Below are 24,546 nucleotides of genomic sequence, written 5' to 3'. Positions count from 1 at the left end.
AAGTTTCTGGATATGTTTTTGTCTGATGTGTACAAACACGCCAATTAAAACTATTCTTCAAAAGAAAAATAGAAAACAGTGACAAAATAATCAAAGCAACACAAGGAAAATACTTTTCATAAATATGCCCATCACACTTAAATCTACAGCTCATTTCAGATGCATAGTTTGAATTCTGCTGTGATAGATGGGTATTCCTAGGTTTACAATACCCCTGAAGATGATAACCACAGTTCTTTAACCTGTTATTCGCAGAGAGTTATGTCAAGCTGGTCAAAAGACCTGCCCTCAGTATGTTTAATGGTCAGCTAATAATGTGTTCAAACCCAGGTATTTTATCACTTCAACCTTGGCATACGAGTGGCTGTAGTTAAATTGCCTCCTTCATGCTAATGACAATTTTTAGTCAATTTTATTTCACATTTGAGATTTTTTTTTTGCTTGCAGATTGCAGTGGTGTTCTTCTCCCACTGGCCATACGGCCATGTTCCTTACTTAATTTTCTGTGTTTTTGAAACTGGAAAGAGACAGTGTGCACTATGTCTGATCAGTATTTCAGTGTGACAAGGAGATGTTTAACAGTATAGATCTGCTCATCTTTCCCTTGGTAGAGTTGCTAATTTGATTCCCTCTCCTTTACTAGCAGCCAGTTATTATAAAACCTGTAGGAACTTACTTTACCATTTCTCTTTTCAAAATTTTCTTGATGTTAGTCAAAAAAAGTCAGGACGCTTTTGTGGCACAATTTTGCCTTACTCTTGAAATGTATCTTGAATGCATTTGTCCATTTTACTTATTTGTCAATGGCGTAACAATACAGATGTTAGCATTTTGCAACCTGCTTTGCTACTTTATTTTAGAATATCAAAGAATTATAGAATCATAGAATGTCCTGAAGAGTGAGCATAAAGAAAGAAATGCTCTATGTATCACAGAAATGCTACCATGTGCTAAGATACAGCATCTTGTATAGAACTCAGCAGGCATGAAAAAAGCCCTTACATCAGAAATGCAAAACCTCATTGCTGATCATTCGCACAAATAAGAGATGGAGTTAAGAGTAGCTTCATTCCTAGCAGTCTCTACCTGTGGAGATACTCAAAACCCAGCTGGACGCAGTCCTGGACAACCTGCTCTAGCTGGCTCTGCTTGAGCCAGAGGGGTTGGACTAGGTGATCTCAGGAGGTCTTTTCCAACCTAAGCAATTCTGCGAAGTTTTCAAGATTTTGAAATGTCATAAAATGACATTTCCATTAGATGTCTAGAGACTCAGTATTCAGTGAAGGTGAATGCTGTGGCTTTCTCTCAGTGTCATTCAGATTGCACAACAATGTTTAGTAAGAAATGAAGAGATTCCTTAAAATGTTTTTCCTAGTCCAGATGTGTCCCAGTAATTCTTCCATCTACAAGTAACTCTTAGGATAACTGGAGGGTAATTGGAGACTTGCCTAGAAACATAGTCCAGTCCATCTCTACAGGGATGTAAGGTTGCACTCACATGGATCTACTTGCAGAATTAGAATTATTCACTCATTTCAAATGCTACTAAGAACTTGGTTGTATTGAACAATGTTTATTTTGTCTCTGGAATTTACTTGAGAACTAACAGCAAACACTGGTATTTTTAAAAAAAATGTTGGAGCTGCACTAATGAGTAAAATTAATGAAGTAATTGGCATTCATTTAAAAAGATACATTTAATTGCTATAAATTGTAAAGAATTGCTGAGTTTCAGGTTAGGGGTCAGGGGTTTCAGCAAACTATTACTGTAATTTGATAATGCTTAGAAAGCAGTCTTTATTTTTCCGTGTATATACATGAACTCACATATGTAAACAATAGCTTGGATCTAAAAAAAGTGAGTACTGTGTGAGAGGGTATTCCAAGAACTGCTGAGAACAAGTCAGTCAATAGGCAAGTCAGAAGTTTAAGAAGTATGGAAAAATGACTGCAGCTGTATTTTCACCACCAAGCTGAGGGCTATAAACACCTTCTCTGTAGTACTACATTTGCTGTTGCTAATATGCAGTATATATATATTGTGACGAGCTTTATTTATTTTGTTAATCCTGTTTCTCTCATAATAGGAAAAGGACCACCTTGTCAATTCAAGCACTGTTCTTCTGTAATGTTCTGTTAACTGCTATAAGGAGATCAAAATACTCACATCGCTTATATGGCCCTATATATTAAAATAAACCTGATGAATGCAATGCTAAGAGTTAACTAGTTTTCAAATTATAATTAATTAATAAGCCTTTATTAACATAATTTGCTTCATCATGGTATAAAGTAGGAGTAAGCATTTAAGGATTTTTCTTATACTACTTTCCTGTGATAATGAAATGGGAGCTTCTTCTGCGATGCTTCTCATTTGTTCTTTATGTTCTGGTCTTGAAAGGTGCTGAATGCCTCAACTTTCGTCGTGTTCAATGAGAGTTAAGGGCACTTAGCATCTTGGTACCAGCAGGACCGAGCTTCTACACTGTGGAGAGATGAGGCAAGAAGTTGTGTAGACTGTCCCTTACCTGGTAGCCCCTTAAAAGAGGGGCTTTGGTAGGGCTTGAGGGAATCTAGACCAGCTGCATGTGTTTGCCAGTATCACACCTGCTGTGCAGTTATTACTGTGTGGGCTACACAGTGTAATAAATGATGTAACGCTGTGTTTCTGATGTGCTTGAGGAGAACATCGTGTATCCATTATTGTTTAAACAGGAGCCTAACTGCTACATTTGTTTAGAAAATGTTGGGGTTTTTCTTTTCTATAGGGACACTTGATAAACTATCCTTTGAAATCTCACTTAGAATTGGTTTAGTTTTAAGCCAAATACACAGTCATTTTGAAACGGCCAGGAGAACATCAGCTTGTTTAAATGCATATATGTAAGTTAAATAATGCTGTATCATGCCTAGTCCACATTTAAGCAGGGCCACTAATGCTTATTCTGAAAAATGTCAACTTGTACTAAACTAACAGAATGTGACTACTAATTAAAATATTCCCATGATATGTGTGTTTATATATGTGTATATAGTCGGTGTTGTCTACTTTCTCTGTTCAAGTTTAGCGTTCTCTAACTTGTGACTCAGTAGTATGTGCTTTATGGTATAATAATGCAAAAAAATATTAACAATTAAAGGCCAAAATCATCCAAACACAGCTTTCTGTTAAACTGTCCCATGTGGTGCTTTGAAAGAATTTTAGCTTTATGAACTTTTGCTCATGTTGTGGAGAAATGATCTCATACAAGACAAACATTTTATTAGGAGAAATTATGCACATTCTGTTGAATTACTGGTCCATGGGGTTGATCGGGCACTCACAACTAACTTTAATGGTCTGTAATGAACCTGGCAATCAAATTCATGTAAAGAGCGACCTACTGAAGGGTGGATACTCCAGAAGTGGGAATGGGGGGCAGGAGAAGGCTGAGGGTATTAAAGCCCTAAGTTTTGTTGCTGCCCTTGCCCAGGGAGGGCAGGGAGGCCGCACCGGAGGGCCCGAGGCACCCTCGGTGTTTCTAAGGCCGAGGGCGAGCGCGGCTCTCCCTCCATCGCCCTCCGTGGAGCTGCTGCGGGACCTTTCGCCTTTCCTGTAAAAGCCGGGAGGGAACGGGGAGGCTGCGGGAGCCGATCCGGAGTTCCCGGTGGGGAAGGCGGCGAGGCGCCCCGCGGTCCCGCCCCGGAGCGGCGCCTGCGCGCCTGCCCCGCCTCCCCCCGGCCGCGGCGGGGAGCGCCTCGCCTGCCCTCTCTCTTTCCTTTCCCTTTCCCTTTCCCTTTCCCTTTCGCCTCGCCGGGGCGAGCGCGGGGGCGCCGCTCCTCCCCTCTCACCCGCGTCTCTCCGCGCGCGTGTGTGTTGCAGGTAGGAGATGCCTTGCCGGGTGCCGCGGGTCGCCGCCGCCTCCCCGTGAGCCCCGCGGCACTGGGAGCGGATGCCCGCGCCAGCCCCGCTGCACCGAGCGGCGCTGCAACTGCCGTGAGCCCCGGGCATCGCCGCCTCTCGTGGTGCACCCCGCCAGCCTGTCCCGCCCCACGAATGGCTGCTCAGAGGAAGCACTTGGTGAAAGATTTCAATCCGCACATCACCTGTTATATCTGCAAAGGCTATCTCATCAAGCCGACCACCGTAACCGAGTGCCTCCACACCTGTAAGTAGCACTTTGCATAAACCTCCCTCCTTGCTAATAATAATTCTTCCTCTGCGCGTTGCATCATTGGAGAGTTTGGGTTGGAAGGGAGCGATTTGATCTCTGTGCGGGTTTCTGTTTATTTCTGAAGCGTTGCACGAAATGCTGCGGAGTTTCCAGTGGGGTTTGAGTCATCTTGAGGTCACATCAGCTCTGCTCGATGCCACACAGAGCAAAGACACCCCTTGTCTTTCCCCTAAGCTAGTGGTGACGGTGCCAGCTCTAGGACGGGACGTGTATCGCTGTGGCCTGGCTGATCTCGAGGAAGAGCATTGGCTTGGATGTGATATTTTGATAACGTAACGAAGCTTTTGAAACTTAGCCTTTGTACCTGTTGGCAGACACGCCACCCTGGGCAGTCCTGGCTCACATCTCTCTGTGGTGTGTTCCCTGGCACAATACATAGAGATAATTGGAAACCGCTGAAATGTTCATTTAGGGAGTAGATCCCTTAGAATGGAACTGACTCAGGAAAAAATTATTCAGATTGTCTTATGCTCCTAATACTTCTAAAACATTAGTGTGCATGAATTATATTAAATGTATGAATGGTCCTATCAAGCTCGGTTATATCACTTGCACAAGTTAAGTTACTTAAAAACTTGATTTTTTTTTTTATGTTTATTCCTGGATTGAAGAGAGTTTGCTCAAACTTTGTTGAGAATTTGGCAACTTTCCAAATAAAATTTGAACTCTTCTAAAAGAAGACCAAGGGGAACTGTACAGTAGATTTTCCATTTTTAAACCTTTAATAAAAGCGTTTCCTGTCATTTTTTTGCACAGTTGTTCTTGCAGTTGTTATTTTCACTATTAATTTTTACATTATGGTGTTACATCCCTAGTATGTCAAGCACACACATAATTAAACAATATTATTCCTATATGTTGTTCATAGTACAAAGATAATATTGTTTACCTTTATAGTATTATTATTTTTAGTTTTCTGAGAAAAAGTAATGTCAAACTGGTCTTTCCCAGCTGAATAGCAGCTGAGGATTACAATGTATTTTGTGGCAGTTTTCTTCCTCTGGTTTGGGTTACTTGGTAAAGAAATGTAGGTTCAGGAGGACAGAAGTTAAGCAAAGGGTCCTTATAAGAATTTAAATAAAAGAGAGAGAGGTCTATTAGCTATTATTAAATCATCTTTCCCTTTAAAGAAAATGGAAAGAAATCAGTATTAGTTTATTTATTTATTTGTTTGCTTTGATTGAAGTTTAAAAAACATAATAACTTTTAAAAGGTTGGGGCAAGGGGAAAAAAGTTGCATCAGAAATTAACTCAGACAAAAAATTTGCTTTTATTATGGTATCTTTCTGTTTGGATAATTTATTTGTTTATTTACTTTCACTCCCATTACAAAACAATAAAGGCAGAAGGAGTGGTTTTTTCTCAGCAGCATCTGTTTCTTTTGTTCACTTGTAGATTTTGAACGCTTCAGTGAGACAGCTTTGTTACTGCCTGGTCCCCAGATTAGTGCATGTGAATTTTACTGAGCTGCTGCATAGTTGCACAGGTCTCCTCACAGGGAAGCTGCCACATCTTTAGGTCATTAAGTAGAACTGCAGGAAAGAAGGTTGGGATTCTTTAAAGCAGGCTAGTTGCCAGAATGTGATGTTTACAATGTTGGAAAGAAAAGTGAAAAAATTTAAGTGGTGATATGGAAGTTTTACGCCTGTAGAGGAAAAGGTGATCTGTATATGGCAGAGTTCAGAAAGATACTGTGATAAATTGTTGTAAATTCAGCTTTTGGAAAATACTTCAACTTTTTTTTTTTTTAAGTACTGGTATGGTTTTTCAGTCATATCCAAATAGTTACCACAAAATACAACTATTTTAACTGTCCTTTTTTATTTGTCTTGTACTACTAATTGCTGTAATTCAAAACAGTAGTATACAAACAATCAAAATCTGCAGATATTAACAGTTTAAGAAGCAGCATAAAATTATTAGCTACTGGGAGTACAATGTATTACTCTGGACAAGATGAAAAGAGTGTATTGACATGGATGTTCTCCAGTGATCATAGAGGAAATAATGGGATCAATAGTAAGCAAATCAGTGGTTAATTCACATCTTCTATGTTGCTTAAAAATATTAAGGAGTCAAATTCTGCTCTGAGACGTGTGTGCCTCTAGTAAGATTTGTTTCTGATGGTTTTTTTTTGAAATGTTGGACAGACAACTCCATTTACTGGTAAGAATAAGCTTAGGTGTCAGCAGTACAAACTCTCTGCAGGGAAGGAAGTGCTTATATTACTGCAAAATAATTAGTTATTCCACAAATTTGGTATTTGTTTTCTCTTTTCTTAGAATCATAGAATCACTAGGTTGGAAAGGACCCACTGGATCATCGAGTCCAACCATTCCCATCAATCACTAAACCATAACCCCTCAGCACCTCTTAGTAACCATTTCCAGTGCTACACTATTTACCTAGTAAATATAGAGGAGGGAGCTGGCCTCTTCGCCCAAGTGGCAGGGGACAGGACAAGGGGGGATGGCCTCAAGCTCACCCAGGGGATGTTCAGGCTTGACATCAGAAAAAAAATTTTCATGGAAAGGGCCATTGGGCACTGAAACAGGCTGCCCAGGAAGGTAGTTGAGTCACCATCCCTGAAGATATTTAAGACGGGTGGATGAGGTGCTGAGGGGCATGGTTTAGTGATTGATTGGGCATGGTTGGACTCGATTATCCTGTGGGTCTTTTCTAACCTAGTGATTCTGTGATTCTAGTGAAGAAGTTTTTCTGAGTGTTCTACCAGCCAACAACTTGTGACCATTGCTCCTTGTTATACTATTTGCCACTATCAAGAAGAGCTGGGCTTCCTCACTCCTGTAACTGCTATTCAAATAGTATAGGCTACTATTAGATCGCCTGTTAACCTCAACCATGATTCACTTCTGGTAAACTGGTGTCACCTATTTCATGATTACATTTTTGTCCCTTAAGTGATTGGAAACTGATTCCAAGGGACGTGATGCAATCTGCCATCTTTCTATGGAGCTAGGGGAGACTGTTTAGCTATAGTTACCTGGGTCATCCTTCCCATCTTTCTTAAAGGTGGGCATAAGGTGATCAGGTCCAGTCAGCGTGGGTTTAGGAAAGGCAGGTCCTGCTTGATGGACATGATCTCCTTCTATAACAGCATGACCCGCTTAGTGGATGAGTGAAAGGCTGTGTATGTTGTCTACCTAGACTTCAGTAAAGCCTTTGACCATGTTTGCCACAGCATTCTCCTGGGAAAAAAAAAACTGGCTGCTCAGGGCTTGGAAGGGTGTACTCTTTACTGCATTAAAACAATGGATGGATGGCCAGGCCCAAAGAGTTGTGGTAGAGCTAAATGCTATTGGTGACAGATCACAAATGGTGTTTCCCAGGGCTCAGTCTTGGGGCCGGTTTATTTATATCAATGATCTGGATGAGGGGATCGAGCGTTCCCTTAGTAAGTCTGCAGGTGACGCCAAACTGTGTGGGAGTTTTGATCTTGATCTGCTTGAAGGCTCTACAGAGGTATCCGGACAGGCTGGATCAATGAGCTGAGGCCCATTGTGGGATTCAACAAGGCTCAGCACCGGGTGCTGCACTTGGGCCACAACAGCCCCATGCAACGCTATGGGCTTGGGGACGAATGGCTGGAAGGCAGTCTGGCAGAAAAGTACCTGGGGGTGTTGGTTGGTAGCTGGCTGAAAATGAGCCAGGGGTGTGCTCAGGTGGCCAAGAAGGCAAATAACAGGAGGAAAATGCAGGAAAATTATGAGAGACTTAATTTTCAATATCAAACCAATAACCTTGCAACTAGATTGTTTTTCAGATTTCAGATTTTGCTAAAAAACATACTTTCACCAGGAAATCCTGAAAGAACTTCTCTGCAGCAAAGCTTCCCACTCGCAGACAAGCAAGCTGAGCTGATTTCATGCTCCTTCTCCTGGCATGTAGCAGATCTTAAAGGTTAGCAGATCTGTCTTACTTTGAAATAGCAGATTTCAACCCAAAAAGTCTTTCTCGATCGCCACACACTGCAATTACTTCTCCCTTTTAACAAAAAGTGATCCAGTCTGACTGTCTCTGGTAATTGTAATTAACAGTGGGGTAGTCTCACATGCAGGGTAGTTAAGTATGTTGCAATATTCTGTCTTGGTTTTATGCAAATACCAGATACTTTTCCTAAAAGTAAGTGCTTTTTAAGCAGGTTAAAGATAGCTAATTAAATATTTTGTTAAATGTACCAAATGCCTCGTTACATCTCTGTTTCATCAATGAGTTAAGTTTGATGTTCCACTAGCTGTTCATATCCTGTGCCCCTCCTTTGCTCACTGGATTAGAGTGATTAACTTTGAGAGATGAGATCCTTGGAAGAATTCAAAGGATCAGTCCCACAATTAATTATTTATACTTTCTTGCATAGAATATTTTGTTTAAAAAAACACAGTATGAAGTTTTATTTAGGTACCTTGTTAATCAGTATTTAAAAATAACCTAGGGAGTGTCTGATCATTGAACAATTTATGTAGGTATGTGGAAGATACGCACTTTTATTGTTTGCATAAGATGACATGCAGCACAGTCCTGACACTTGTATTGGTGTTTTTCAACTGAGTTCTGAAAGAATGTGTGAACTCATGTTCTCTGTATTGGAAAGCACAGCATTATGTGGTATGCTTGCTAACCAATTGGCATATGCCACACAAGTACTTTATCAGCTATAGTGAATAGTCTTGTATGAGTTTGACTTTTATAGTGGCTCATCCAAAGTGTCATAGTACAACTGTGAAATTCAGGTCCTTATTTCACTCTCGCATGGAGCACATACGATGGAATTCTGCAAACTGTGTACATTTTGGTTAAGCTGTTTTCTTTTGCCTGTTTGCTGTCATACTGTGACCTGCAGCAAAGCAAGTGAAACCACCTCATTTTGTTAATCTATATTGGAAGTGTTAAAGGTTTTTGAGTTTGGTTCCCCCCTGTCCATTAAATCATAGAATCATAGAATAACCAGGTTGGAAGAGACCCACCGGATCATCGAGTCCAACCATTGTGGTGAAGTAAATTTAATTGTGTGTAAAAATTCCCTTTTTTCCTACGTTTTTCATGCAATACTTAGACATCATCCGTTTCTCTAAAACTTCAAAGTGATAGGCTTTGAAAGATGTTCACTGTTTTATATTAAGAATAAGAGAGGATGATTATACCTGTCATATCTGAAAATACTGGTTGATGATCCTACTCCTACTAGGAGTATCACATATCAGCTCATTATTCTTGAGTGCTAGAATTTATGTATAATTTTGACTTTTATATTGCTATTGGTAAATCACATTTGGTTTTGACAGGCAAATCGTCATAGCACTGTAGCTTTACATGAGAAAAAGCAAAAGTTTTTTTAAATGACTACAGTATCGATTTACAATTTCAAGGGAGCTTTTTCATGGTATTGAGGTGATCTTGTGATTTCAGCTGGCTGTGCAAAGCCTTGATCCAAAGCTGTATGTTTATTGGAGTAGGAAATATGCCTATATAGGACTGGCTTAGGATTTTTGGTCCCTTATGATGCTTTGTATATATTCTGCTCAAAGATCTCTCTTGCACTGGCGATTAAACTTGTCATTAATCATTAGTCTCTTTCTTTGACCAGGCATGACTCCTTCTCTCAAGAAAGTGGCATGAAGAGAGCACATATTCAGACTGACAAATTCAGTTCATTTCCATAGACTGGTTAACATTATAGATATTTCTTCAAGTTACATTAGTGTGGATTTTAGCAGGCCTTATGTTTAGCAGCATTTAGTGTTTTGGAGGTTTGTGGGAGTCAATCATCTGACTTTAGTGTGTTAGCTATCCTGTGCCATAGAGTTCTTCTAAACAGTAATAATTTCAAATTTATTCCAGGCGTAAGTGCAAACTGTTTCTCTGATATGTCCTATTTGTCTTCAATCTGGAAAACAAACAAAAAAGACTAGCAAAGCCAAGTTACAAATACCTTTACAAGACAAATCAATGGGCCCTGTTTGAAGCAGTCAGATCAGGGTCATCTCATCAAGAAATTCTGTGACATGAATGGAGCAGAGATCCCAAGAGCAAGTGAAAGGAATTAAATTCTTCTCAAAGAATTTCAGATGTAGCTTTCTTAAAACACAGGGAAATACTTTCTTAAGGAAGTTAGTACTAATTGCTTACAGGAAAAAAAGAAACTGCTGTGGTGCTGATATGAAGCCTCTGGTAATCCTTTTGAAGAATTATTGTACTAATCCTCTTAGAGTCTCAATTGCTAAAAATTTTCCAAATAAGAGAAGGTTAGGAGTTAGGTTTATTAGTTCCAAAATTAATATTGACCAATACCAATTATGTTTACACAATTTCTTCCACTTTTTTTATTCTTTATCAATCGTTTAAAATTGGTGTGAATTTAGAAAGAATGATTCCATAGAGATGCTGCTGTTTCTACAGGATAGTAGGCTTACAAAAAAAAAAAATTAAAGACCAACCTCTTCCTTTATTATAGGAGTTAGCAGAAGAGGAATTCTGTCTCACTGGTGTTTCTCCATTGAAAATGTTATCTCTAAGCACAGTTTCTGTCAGAAAGGTCAAGTCAGAAAAGGTCTAGAGCAAATCAAACCCTTAAGTTACTTGCCTCAGTGACTTTCAGCTGAATTTCAGTGCGGCCATTATTTGCCACTGTGTTAGACTTCACAATTTCATCATTATACTGGCTTCTCAGCCTTTTTCCAACTAATGGAATTTTTGAGATAGCAGAGGATTCTCAACCTTGTGGCTCCTAAATATTGTCATTGTCCACCACTAATCTTTGCAATCTCTCCTGACAGAGTTAGTGTATCATCTCCATCTTCAGCACAGTATGGTTACCAGGATGGTTACATATCAGGTGCTGCAGTTGAAGAGCTCAGCTGACAGTAGCACACTTGAGATTCCTTGAGAAGCTTGGCAAAACATGGTTTTTTCATTCTCATTGAAGTCATCCAGGAAGTGCTTATTCTAGGACGTTTTTTCAGACTTTTACTGTATCTGATACCGGATTGAATAGGTTAATCCTCTTTAGTTCTTTGGTTTACTTCATGCAGACCTGGTACATCTATATTTAACTGCTCTGCTCTTTAATTCTTTGGTTTACTTCATGCAGACCTGGTACATCTATATTTAACTGCTCTGGTGCTCTCTGCTTCAATAGCATGGAAGAATCGTGCCCAAAAAGTGTCCTGAGTTTTTTTGATAAATAAGATGAAGGCACCTCCTGTATTAATGAACAGGGAAAGTATGATTTTCAACAGTGTTACCTACTTCCATTCAAGACAATATTTCCTTTTCTGGACTACTTTCTTTTTAAAAAATCTCTGAGTTGCATAAAATAAATTTAAATGCAGTTTAATTACTATGTCTGCATATGGTCTTCTGTTTGAAATATTTCCTATATTTCTACAGTGATTGTGATACGTATCACTATCAGTTAAAAGCCGTCTCTGTCATGGTTTTGTGCCATATTGTCTTCTTTCTTGGTTTTCCTGTCACATGTTTAGAGTGGGACCTTTTTATGATTCTCATTTTTCACTTCTTAAGAAAAGCAAGGTAAATGGATTATTTGATTACAGGATGCCCTCTTTCAGAAATTAAAGCTCACTTCGTCCTAGCTTTCTCATGAAAACTGCATCAGAATTTCATTTTAATTAGTGTTATTGGCAGTTGTTTTCTTTTTTTTTTAATTCAAATGACATGGCATGCTCAGGATTTAGCTGGAGCTTTTTTTTTTATAATTACATTATGTTGTTTGGGCAACTAATCAAATTCAACACCCTTAAATAGTGTTTGTGGCTACTTGCAAGTGATTCAGGTCTGGACATCTGTAGGGTTTCCTTTTGTTCTTTAGGACGTGTTTTTACAGAGCATTATGTCTTATGGCAATGCCTGTTCAAAGAGTCTGACTTTGAGAAAGTGCTGCTGCTTCTTCATCTGTGACTCTGAGACCCACTTGTGACACTTCCTGAGTGCAGAGGGTCAAGCATGCACCCTGTTATCTAGCTACAGGTGAGGGGGCTTTTTGTTTTTCACATGTTACTGTTCAACACCACTTCCCCTCCAGGGTTGTGTGTCTGAAATGAGGGTATGCTCTGTTACCTCCGAAGGTGCTGGAAGTTGTGCTTAGAATGAGGTTGTTCATTTAAAAGGAGCACTGCAGAGCAGATTTGTGACACCTTTTGGTGAACAACGTCATGTTCTTATCTGTTTACTCTAAAATCTTAAAGCATTTTAAGGTGAAGCGTAGAACCCAAAATTAATGGTAATATCTAAAGCAAACAATGCAGTTAAAAATGTCTATAGTAAAGGTAAGTGAAGAAATTTAAGAAACCTCTATTTAATCTTAGCATAGCTAGTTGAAATCGGAAAGCCCTATCCCTTATCCTGCTAGTGCGTTAATTGAAAGGAGAATGGTAATTGATATTCTTGGAGAGGTGATTTTTGTATATATTTTACTGTCTATGCCTCTTCCCTGTTATGTCATTGTGTATATGTGGCTGGGTTTTATTAGGAAAGGACCTGAACTATGCCTTCAATTGCTTCCCTCTGCTGCTTTGTGTTTCAGGTGGGTGACAGAAGAAAGTTCAGATAGTTAAGGGGAGCTGGGATGGCTGACTAGCTACTGGTCAGCTGAAGAGTTCCACCTTGTGGTGTTTGCCCCTTGGTTGAACATGTGCAGTCTCTACATCTTAAGAAAAACTTTGAGCTGAGAATCCTCCTATCTTTTCAAGTTCAAGGATAACTTCTGGGTTGTTTTGTTGGTTTTTTTCATTTCTAAAGGAGATTCTCAGTCATAGGAGCACGGAGAGAATATAGAAATCTTAACTACATATATTTCAAAAGTTATTTGGACTTGTGATTTAATTTAAGCATGTTCTTAAATGCTCTGTTGGGTTGGCATGAAGTCTTCTATACAGGTGATGAAGTCCTTTATGTTCTGTAAATGTGGTAGCAAAATGTTTACTTTTAGGAGTATTAGTTTTAAAATCTGTGTTAAAAAGTGAAGAAATGTTGTCGGTGCGGAACATCACATTGCTGCTCTGTACTAGATGACTTACCCTGTGGAAGTGTTAGGTAATGCATGTGCAAAAAACAATTAAGTCTAGTAATTTCACAAATTATAGAAGATCTGTGATATAAGAAGAGTTCTGTGATTACAGGTTCTTGCCTCTATGCCAGTGCTAAGTACCTCACAACTTGAGGATTAGAAAAAAATCACTCATATCCAGAGAGATGCATGATGCTCTCATAGCATCAATCTTCTCAGCTGTTTTGGAGTTCCTGTGTGCAGAGGACAGCACTGCATCTCACTTACTGGTCTTGTTTGGTAGGACTCATGGGCTGCCTGAGCTCATTTTCCTAGATCATTGCAAATCTGCCCTGCAAGCAGCTCTGCTAGAGCGCCTGGAGCCAGCCACTGAGCTACAAAGTCTGTCTGACAGACTTAAAAGGGAAAGTTCATTTTAATTCAAACTAAAGTGATGAAGTCAATTCCTTAAGTTAGTGTTCTAAAGCAGTTAGAAAAAACACCTGTACTGAAGTTGAATGTGTGTGCAATATCAGCAGGCTTTGCTTGTTAGGTGACATTTGTTGAAGGAATGTCAAGATTCCTTGAAGATCGTCATATAATTAGGATTTCACAGCTTGTTTTAGAGGTACTCTTAGTTCCTTAGGTAATTGATGAAAGAAATTGCAGTGGTTTCAGCAGAAAGCATATTGCATTTGCAGCAGCCCATTTATTTTTTCAGTCCATTTACTGATGAATTTGAAGTTCTTATTTCAGTTTAGATGAAGTAAACTCTTATCTTCTGTTTGTCATTATCTTCATTCAGAACATTGTGCCAATAATAGCAGGTATATTTGTTCTCATCAACTTGGCCTCTATTTTCTTATTACTGGAAGTAAAATCTACAGTCTGCAATTAATCATTTGGAAGCGACAGTAGCGTAGCATCTTGTTTAGTTTAATTTCAGTTTATTGGATTTTAAATTCACCTTGCGGATGAATTTTGGGTTTGTTTATACTTGCTGTGGTCAAGATCCTGATTTTTCACTATACAATTCAAGTGTTGATTGTTTACTGTAGGTTCTACCATTACTTTTTGAAGGCTGTGTCCAAAGGGAAACATAGGTGCTTTGAACCAGTATACAATATTCATGAACATTTCTTTCAGAAGCTGTATTTACAACAGTATTTTTAGTTGTCAGCAATACTGCTGGAAAGAAAATAATGTGCTTAAATGATTTCCAAATCATGTGAAGTGATGATTGGCTCTGCTGGGCTTGAGCTCCTAGCACACACTTTCTCAGAACCTACTCTTTACGTGTGCTACATGGTATGGGTTTTGAATTTTGTGATGCTGGGAAGATTATAAGTAGTGAAAATACTGCATACTTTAAAGCAATGCTTGTCTAACGTGTTCTGCTGAACTTGGTGCTGCAGAACTCCATGTCTTGGCAGAGCAGAAGGAGCTATGGCTTTGAGGAGCAAGAAGTGGATCCAAATATATTGCAGTTATTTGCTTTAAAATAGTACTCTTTTCTCTTTCATGCTTGAAGTAGTAAGCTGGTATCATTAGGTCATGTTCATACAATAGTATTTTGATCTTAGTCTGAGTTGGTTGGGTTTTTTTCTTTTTTTCTTGTCCCTCAGTTTGCAAGACTTGTATTGTTCAGCATTTTGAAGACAGCAATGACTGTCCCAGGTGTGGCAACCAAGTGCACGAGACAAATCCACTAGAAATGCTAAGGTAAGATGATATTGTACAATGCTTCCTGAAAAGAAACAACAAAAGGTTTTAATTCTTAATATCTTATTAATTACCTTATCTTATTGATTCTTAATATCTGTATCCTGAAAGCAAATTAATGTTATTGGGTTTTTTTAGAAGACGTATATCAACTGTTCTTGGCCATAGATTCTGTCAATTTCTCATCTCCTAATAAATTGTGAATTGGTTTTTTTTCCAGATATATTAAAAGGAAGAAAGATAAGAGAAAGACACAGAAAGGCTGGGAATATAGTACAAATTAAAATAAGTATTATAATACCTCATTTAGACACAAAAGAACTTTTATTCTTTATATGAAGTTAAATTATAGAGTTCCAGTTTTTCAAATGATATAGGGCATTCCAAACTGCACCCAAAATTTTCTTCTTCTTAGAGCAATGTAGAAAGTGAATCATGGAAATAATGATGTTTTTCAGGGTGTCGATCTACCAATCTGAATTGAAATCTGGTGTCAAACTATAGAAAACACTCATGAAAGATTTGACTCTGAAAATGCCCTTTCTTGAGAGTTTGCTTTTTTTATGTTACAGTAACATATCTATGTTTAAACAATTATTTTTCTTGAAAATTTGGATTCTCTTTTAGTGACATTATGTTGAAACAAAGGTGATAGCCATCCTACGAGTATAGTGTAGAGAATCCAAATAACACCATCATAAGTGGAAGAACTTCATGTTTTCTTAAAACAATGAAGCCACTCCCTGCCATCAATCCCCGCACTCCCTCCATCCACCGATCCCCACCCCAATATTCTTATTTTTTAATACTGTTGCGAATGTTGGAAGAAATTTTCACGTATCAGCATTAAAATAAATATTTACATCTGGAATTTATTATGACCAGTGTTACTTCGTAATGTCCCTGTGTTTCCTACAGCTTGCCATTTTTGTATTGATTTTTATGATGGATATGTTTGTGCTGAGCAATTCTCATGCTTCAGTTATATACCAAGAGGATAGGTGAGAGAGATTAAATTCAACAACTCCAAATAGTGTAATTAGCTTAAGTCTTTATCATCTGAATGTTTTCTGGAAGGGCAGGGCTAAAAGGCTTTATGTAGATATTTAATATAAATATTATTCTGACCTCCTGTCAGTATCTGAAGTGCTGTGTCAGCTATAACTGAAGATGCTGTACAGAGTGCATAAAGGCTCCTAGCAAGCTGAAAACAAAAGCATTTTAGAAATATTTCTTTTATTCTGACAGAACCCTTTCATAGGTGCTCCCACTAGCTCACTTGGATCTTGAGCACAGTCTGAGTTCCAGACATGCTTGTTCCCCAGGTTTGTGGCTTCTGCTAAGCTGGAGCTCTAGCTCATGGGGGTTCTGGCTCTGGTACAAGCTGCTGATGTGATTGTGATTTAATTTTGGAGGTAACTAGGAAATATGTAGCTTTTGTTCCAAATCGGAGTGAAGCCAAGTATCCAATTACTCTTTGAATTGCAGTAGCTCTGGCCTGGAAATTGCAGATGAGAGGAACCCCCTTTTTGTCCCGTGCCATTCAGATTCAGGGTTGAGGTAGCCCTGCAAATAATCCAAGGCTTCAGCTGCTCTCCAGCACTGGCCTCATTTCAAGTTGGCACAGAGCAGTTTGAGGCAATTACGAGGTCTACGGCAGCCAACCTCTCTGCCTACCCCTTTTGTAGAGGCCAGCAGAAGTGAAAAGCACCTGCTGCTTGGAGAGCCTCAAGAAGCAGGGGAGGAGTGACTGCGTTAGTGCTGGTGACACAAAATGGGAACGCGGTGAGTTCAGGGATTCATAGTTTGCCAGCGGAGGGCCCGGACTTTGTTATCATAACAGAGTTCTGGCCAGCAGCAACACAGCCTCATTGCTGGGAGCTGCAGAGGTTGTACAGAGCTGGGCAAGACCCAGCGTGAGTTGTTTGGGGATATTCATCAGTAGAGGAGGACTGAAAACACTTGTCCTCCTGCCTTTTTAGCTTCTAATGTCCTTATTGGTTGTCCATCCATCATAATCCTTCCAAAACTAATCCCAAAATATTCGATAGAAAGAATGACGGGTGGACGAGGTGCTAAGGAAGATGGTTTAGTGTTTGATAGGAATGGTTGGACTCGATGATCCAGTGGGTCTCTTCCAACCTGGTTATTCTATGATTCTATTCTATGATTCTATGATAGGAGCTGAAAAAGGCATTTTCTGACACATCTAGTAGATGTTTAGTGAAATAATGATATGCTTCAAGCAGGAAATTACAAGGGTGAGAAAAGTTGAGAGCACAAGCCAGAAATGTGGGAAAAGCTAGTTTCTCTGTGATTATTTCCTGAAACTCCTTTTAGAGTAAATGGGCTTACTTGCCAACAAGCTGCATATAACTAGTAATTTGCTGATTGTGTTTTATGAAACGGTTTTAAGCATTTGCTAAACGAATAATCAGAAGAGCATATGAGCAGTTTAAGGAAATTATCTTTTTTGGATATTGCCTGCGTAACTTAATACACATCTCATACTCTGACTGTAGAGACCAGCTCCATCTTTGAGCAAGAATGCAGTTGTTTTCTTAGAAATTATATTGAACACTCTGGACAGTATTGTTAACAGAGATCTTTGAGATAAAGTTTATAAACTACTCTATAAACTCAGTTCCGAATGACTTCATAATTATGTGAAGCTTTTTTAGATGTGTCTTTTAGTTGGCAGCATTTAGGGTCTGTTGAAACCATAAGCCTAAGTGTGAAATTCGACATGGAGCTCTAAAATGAAAAATCCAGGAAGAGTGTTAAAGCTAGGATTCTGTTTCTTGAGTTAGCAGAATTCTGCACCAGTGATATTCAGTTGAGTCTCAGTCAGTTATACCATGAAGGCAGGGTTGGGGGGTTTTTTTGTTTGTTTCTTTTTTTCTTCCATGGTAGCATGCTGCTTTGGATTCAAATTTTCCTGAGTGATAGTCTTCATTGGCCCCCCCACCCCAAGAAGGACATTGAGGTCCTGGAGGGTGTCCAGAGAAGGACAACGAAGCTGTTGAATGGGCTGGAGAATAAGTCTTATGAGGAGCGGTTGAGGGAACTGGGGTTCTTTAGCCTAGAATAGAGGAGAGGAACCTAGAGAAGAGGAAGGGAGACTATCGCTGTCTACAGCTACCTGAAAGGAGGTTGTAGCGAGGTGAGTGTCCGTCTCTTCTCCCAAGTGATAGGTGATAGGATGAGAGGGAATGGCCTGAAGTTGTGCCAGAGGAGGTTCAAGTTAGACATTAGGAAAAATTTCTTCACCAAAAAGGCTATTGTGCACTAGAACAGGCTGCCCATGGAGGTGGTTGAGTTGCCATCCCTGGAGGTATTTAGAAGATGAGTAGATGAAGTGCTTAGAGAGATGATTTAATAATGGACAGATACAGTTGGACTGTATGATCTCAAAGGTCTTTTCCAACCTAGCGATTCTATGATTCTGTGATGTGATAGAATCATTAAGGTTGGAAAAGACCTCTAAGATCATCAAGTCCAACCACAGAATTGTGGAATCGTTAAGGCTGGAAAAGACCATTGGCTTCACATCAGATAGTGAGCAATTATCCGAGTAGCTTTGATCTTATAGCTCATTCAGTATAATAGAAGAGGTGAAAAAAAGAACCTATACAAAAATGACATAGATACTTGGTTGTTCTTTCTGTATGTTCTAGTTTGGAGGTTGGAAGATGTGAGGGTGAAAGGAAGTGTGTCTCAACTGTGAATGTTCTAGTTTCAGCTTTACGAGAAGTATCATATTAAATGGCTGAGATCCACTTTGGAGTTATGTCAAGTAGTTTAATTTTGAATGAGTTTGATGCATATCACAGAAATACAAATCTTTGCTCAAGTTCTAATAGGCATGGATAATAGGAACACTGTGAGATGCATCTGAAAATGAGATTCTTTAATTTCCTGTTTTTTTTTTCCTGTAGTTTAAGTTTAGTTCACAAGAGAAGATGTAGAAGGCAGAGGAGAGGAAGGAAAAGGAATGAGAGATGGAAGAAACTAAAGGAAAAGTGAGATATGGCAAGGAAGTGGGACTAGAAAGTGGATGATAAATTAAATGGATGGGAGAGTAGGTACAAATCAGAGAAAAGGGAAGAAAAATATTTTAGCTTCAACAGCAAAGGTAAATGCATTATGTTCTCTAGAAGGGCCTGCCATAGCTATTCCTGGCACTAATATGAGCTTATCAAAGTATATGCCTATGCTGTGGGCTGTCATCTGGTAGATGAATTTATAGTGGATTTAAATAGCTTAAATAAATTAGATTGCATACTGAGAACTGTATAGCCAGAGCAGTTTGGATGCTCTGTGGTCATCTTTATCCTGCCAAGATTGGTTTGTCTGTGTTGTAGTAAGTAGGAAGTAGTCTGTTAAGTTTTTCATAACAACATTGTTACCAAAGTACCTGAACATTTAATATAATAATGCTGTTTAGAATGTTCATGCTTACTACTTATGACCTGGACCTTAAAACTGGATACTACTTTTCCAGTTTGTTCTTTTTAGCAACATAATTGTTTGCATGTGACACAAATTAAAATGATGACAATCTTGGAGAAAAATGCTTTTTTTCTTCTGTTCAATTTTGTCTTAATACATTAAAAATTACATTCCTTGGTTATTTCTAAAATAAATCCATTTGAGAGTTGCTTAAGATAAACTTTAATGCATGTTCTCTCTCAAGCTAAAATCAATTGGATTTTGCATGATGTTCTATTTACTGAAAATATGCCATTGACTTTATCATTCAAAACTCTTTGTTGCTTAAAGGCTAAAAATATTTGAAGTGCTATTTTCTACTTAATATGAATTTTTTTTTTCCTCTTTGAAAGGCTGGATAATACCTTAGAGGAAATTATATTTAAGCTGGTGCCTGGACTTCGAGAACGTAAGTTTCTGATTTGGTTTCAGGTACCTGATTGGGTTGATGGAGGGGTTATGGTATTTTTTATTATATACCAATAGTGTTGATTTAAAAATTCACGTTACTGTTTTTTTGATGTTTATTAGAGGAACTGCAGCGAGAGATTGAATTTTGGAAGAAAAACAAACTTCAAGAAAATGGACAAGGTGATGATTATTTTTTCCTTTTCTTATTTGAGCATTAAGTAACATTGCTCATTAAGCCCTCTTTCTTCAAACACTCATGCATGTACATTGTTTTTACTGAATTTTAAAAGATAGTACCTGTAACAAATCTATGCAGCTGTAGTCTGGGCCCTTAAGTACTGCTGCTTGTGTTTTAATCAGTTGCTTTACAAACACTTGCTGTTTTACCGTTACTTTTATTTGCATTTCCCAAAGCTCTCACTTACACCACTTATGGCATTTTATACTTGAAATCTTAATTTTCTTAATACAGCAAGATGCAGAACTACTTGAGGTTTTTACAGATTATTTCCTGTTACTGAATTTGACCAGCTGTCGAGTAGGAGGTTGTCAAGGATTAGTTATGACAAGTAGTAAAACTGTTTTCCATACATGCTAAATAATTGTTTTATATAGATTCCAAAATGCTTTTTTCTTTCTTATTGTTTTTCTTTTTGTAGTTTTTGTAGTTGACCCATGAACTTTGAGAGCTCAATATTGAGGCGCTAAGTGAGGACTACATTAAACTGATTTTATGCCTCTTTAATTTGACATCAAAATTTTGATACTATAGTCTGTTTGATTTGGGCATTTTTAAGAATTTTTGAAAGTCTCAGCTAAGCTAAAGAATACCTATTTTTAGTAAAGGATCACTGTCAAGTAAACATCTTTCAATATTCTTCTGCACTCAATTGCTAATAATATCTTCCTTTCAACTTCATAACATTTCGTTTTCTTTCTCTCTAGCTTTGTTGGTTTACATTTGGCATGTGCTATAAGTGATGAGGTTCTTCTCTGTTACATAATTAAATGAAGAACTGCAAAACAGTTCAGATTATATTTGTTTACTACAATATGTTATGTAGCATATACCTATTTAGTTTTGAAAACACTTAGAAAATATTTTTATGAAATACAGACATGTGACTGTTTAGAAAACTATTTTCTGCTATATACATAGGAAAAAACCCCCCATAATTTGCAAATTTCTAGAATGTGACTGACTTTTAACCAATTTATTCTTCTGGTTCCTACCTTCCTCCTATCATTTAACAGTAAATCTAAGTATAATGAGTGATTGGATTGATTTGTGAATCAGAGGAAGGCTCTAACTCTCAAAATATGCTTTTAAGTAACTACAGATGTGACTAGCTCTGTTAGTGACTAAATGCTTGGCTTATGGAAATTTGGCTTTACACACTATTTGAAAGCCATGACAACTCATTGATACAAACTATGAGCATTTAAACTATTTTCTGCTCTGAACAAGTATAAACAATCTTGCCTGAGAATAAATTATTTGGTGAAAATAATTTCAGTAAGAAGGGACTGTTTCAATTGTCAGTTCAGATTGCCCTGCAATCAAATAGTCAGCCTAACTTAAATGATTCCATTGGTTGTATCTTGTAACACAGGTCACAACGCAGTTCCCAACCTTAACATATAAGATCTGTAAAAAAAATCCAGGACTCAGAAGAAAAAAAAACAACCTGATTAAAGCATATCTTGAACATTGGTGCCTCCACTGGGAGAGTGGTTAATAGAGAGAGCTGAGGGATGATAATGGGAAACCTACTGTGGTATGGAGAGGGAAAATCTTCATTGGTCCTCCCCAGTCTGGATTTGAGAAGGAAGAGGGAAAACAGCTTCACACTGACTCACTCTCTGCCAATTATTTTAAATTGAATAGCTGGGGAAAGCACAGGCAGTTGACAATTTTGAAAGTTTGCAAGAAAGATGAGGAGGAAAAAAAACCCCTCCAATTTATGCCTTAAGGAAGGAAAGATGGGTGGGATGGGGTGTTGGTTTGTTCTTTATCATCTGTTCTTTGCTTGATGCTTTTGTCTTGGAGAAGAGCATCCATTTTTGTGACTTTAAAATTTCTTTTTTGCTTTTTTTTTTCTTTTTTATTTTAACTTCTATCATATCAAACTTTAGTAACATGCCTCTGAAAGGCCATTGCCATTGGTTTCTGGCAGCTGCCTGCACAAATATAATTTATTCTAATGTCTACAAGGATATTTAGTAAATAGTCTAGTGCCATTTACATGGAGGCGGATTTGAATTTTTATCAGAACACACCTTTTTTGTGTGTGTGTGTGCCTGTTTCTGGAATGATTTTATAACTGGAAATTTGCTGATTTCCCTAGTTCTGTAGGTGGTTTGCCTTTCAAGGCTTTTCAAGATGAGTAGTTAAATCTTCCTCCATTACTCAGCAATAATAACTGTTTGAAGTTGTGGATATGTTTGCAGTGCTGAAGAGCCTGTGAATCATAGGCAGACTCCTCAAACAAATGTTTGTGGCAGGTGGACTGTCCCTGCTTGATTAAAAAAATCAATAGAATATATAGCAGTATCAGTGAAGAGGCATAACATGGAATATGTGATTCTATAGGATATATGTGCTCTGCCAAAAAATATGGGGACTATTCCTCTTTTCTTATGCTTTTTGCTTTTTTAAAGGGAAATAAGGTAAGTATATGATTGTTGAGTTATAAAATCTTTCTGGAGAGAGTCATCTGGACTCTTAAAATAACATTACTTGGATCGGATCGAAAGTGGATGAAAGTTAATTTTTATCTTTCCTTAGTTTACTTCATAATAACATTTCAGAGACTTGCCTCCAGAGGGTTGCTGTGGCAGTCGGTTAATATGAATTGATTGCCCATGTTACTTTGATACACAAGTGTTGGTATTAGTTATTCCAATGTTTATTTCAAAGCATTGTGGTTTTGGCAGTGAATTGCTGAGCCATTAAGTAGATTTACATGGTTCTGTGATCTTGTTGCATGCATAGTTGCAGAGTTTTGATCACTGGACGCAAACAGAAATAGACAGCCATAACCATTAGTTGTCCTTCAGCCTAAATATCTTCTGTCACCTAGAAATGTGTTGTTTGCATATTACATTAAAATTTCAGTAGTAAAAGTTTATATTCAGATATTTGTAAATGGATCAGTTTAAGGATAAATTAGAAATAATATTTCAGGCGAGATAGGTTCAGGCGAGATAGGAAGGGTAGGAGAGGAGGCGGGATAGCCGTCTTTGTAAGGGAGGACTTGGATACCGTTGAGCTGGATTGTGGTGATGAGGAGATTGAGTGCCTGTGGGTTAAAATCAGAGGAGCCCACCAGAAGGTAGATTTTGTGATGGGAGTCTCTTACAGACCACCCAGCCAAGGAGAAGCAGCTGATGAGCTCTTCTATAAACAGCTGGGGTTAATCTCTAGATCAATGCCTCTCGTTCTTGTGGGAGACTTCAATCTTCCTGATATCTGCTGGAAGTACAATTCAGCAGAAAGGAAGCAGTCTAGGAGGTTCCTGGAGTGTGTGGAAGACAACTTCCTTGCACAGCTGGTGAATGAACCCACAAGGGAGGGTGCCCTCCTGGACCTGCTGTTTGTGAACAGAGAAGGCCTTGTGGGGGATGTGGCAGTAGGTGGACACCTAGGACAAAGTGATCATGAGATGATAGGGTTTTCTGTTCTAGGTGAAGTGAAGAGGGTGGTTAGCAAGACGGTAACATTAAATTTCCAGAGGGCAGACTTTGAACTCTTCAGAAGGCTGGTTGGCAAAGTCTCATGGGAGACAGTACTTAAGGGCAAGGGAGCCCATGAGGGCTGGGAGCTCCTCAAAAATGAAATCCTAGCAGCTCAGGAGAAAGCCATCCCCATGTTCCGGAAAAAAAGCCGGCCGGGGAGAAAGCCAGCTTGGTTGAACAGAGAGATCTTGAGTGATATCAAGAAGAAGAGAAATGTTTATGGGCTCTGAAAGAGGGGACAGGCCTCTTGGGTGGACTACAGGAGGGACGTGAGACTGTGTAGAGAAAAAATCAGAAGGGCTAAGGCTCAGCTAGAAATCAGATTGGCCAAGTCAGTGAAAGATAACAAAAAATCTTTCTACAAATATATAAATAATAAAAGGAGGACTAGGGAGACCATACAGTCCCTATTGGACGCAGAAGGAACACCAGTGACAGGGGATGAGGAAAAGGCTGAGGTATTTAATGCCTTCTTTGCCTCAGTCTTTAATTGTAAAGAAAGTTGTTCCCTCTGTGTACAAACCCAGGAGATAGAGGCAGAATGAGGCTCCCATGATCCAAGAGGAGGTGGTCAGAGCCTTGCTGGCCCAACTAGACACCCACAAGTCTATGGGGCTGGATGGGATCCACCCAAGGGTATTGAAGGAGCTGGCGGATGTGCTGGCCAAACCCCTTTCCATCATCTTCCAACAGTCCTGGAAGACTGGGGAAGTTCCACTGGACTGGAGGCTGGCTGATGTTGTGCCCATCTACAAGAAGGGTCGCAGGGAGGACCCAGGGAACTACAGGCCTGTGAGTCTGACCTCAGTGCCAGGGAAAGTCATGGAGCAGGTGATCTTGAGTGCTATCATGAAGCACATGCAAGAGAACCGGGTGATCAGGCCCAGTCAACATGGGTTCACAAAAGGCAGGTCTTGCCAAACTAACCTGATCGCCTTCTATGAC

At 38.9% G+C, this 24,546-nt stretch overlaps 1 protein-coding gene across 5 annotated transcripts in view; it reads left to right on the top strand.

The window, feature by feature from the left end:
• Positions 1-24,546, top strand: part of PCGF5 (polycomb group ring finger 5) — a 71,023-nt gene that overhangs the window by 27,728 nt on the left and 18,749 nt on the right. For all 5 annotated transcript variants that reach the window (XM_069864220.1, XM_069864221.1, XM_069864219.1 and 2 more), the window contains 4 exons: positions 3,863-4,148; positions 14,865-14,961; positions 19,806-19,861; positions 19,984-20,043. In XM_069864220.1, coding sequence (XP_069720321.1) covers positions 3,863-4,148; positions 14,865-14,961; positions 19,806-19,861; positions 19,984-20,043 — 499 coding nt within the window. The remainder of the gene's footprint in view (positions 1-3,862; positions 4,149-14,864; positions 14,962-19,805; positions 19,862-19,983; positions 20,044-24,546) is intronic.

This window comes from Phaenicophaeus curvirostris, chromosome 9, assembly GCF_032191515.1.
Source record: "Phaenicophaeus curvirostris isolate KB17595 chromosome 9, BPBGC_Pcur_1.0, whole genome shotgun sequence".
NCBI lineage: Eukaryota > Metazoa > Chordata > Aves > Cuculiformes > Cuculidae > Phaenicophaeus > Phaenicophaeus curvirostris.
The sequence above is the reverse complement of the archived record's forward strand: the minus strand, read 5'-3'. Positions and strand labels throughout refer to the sequence as shown.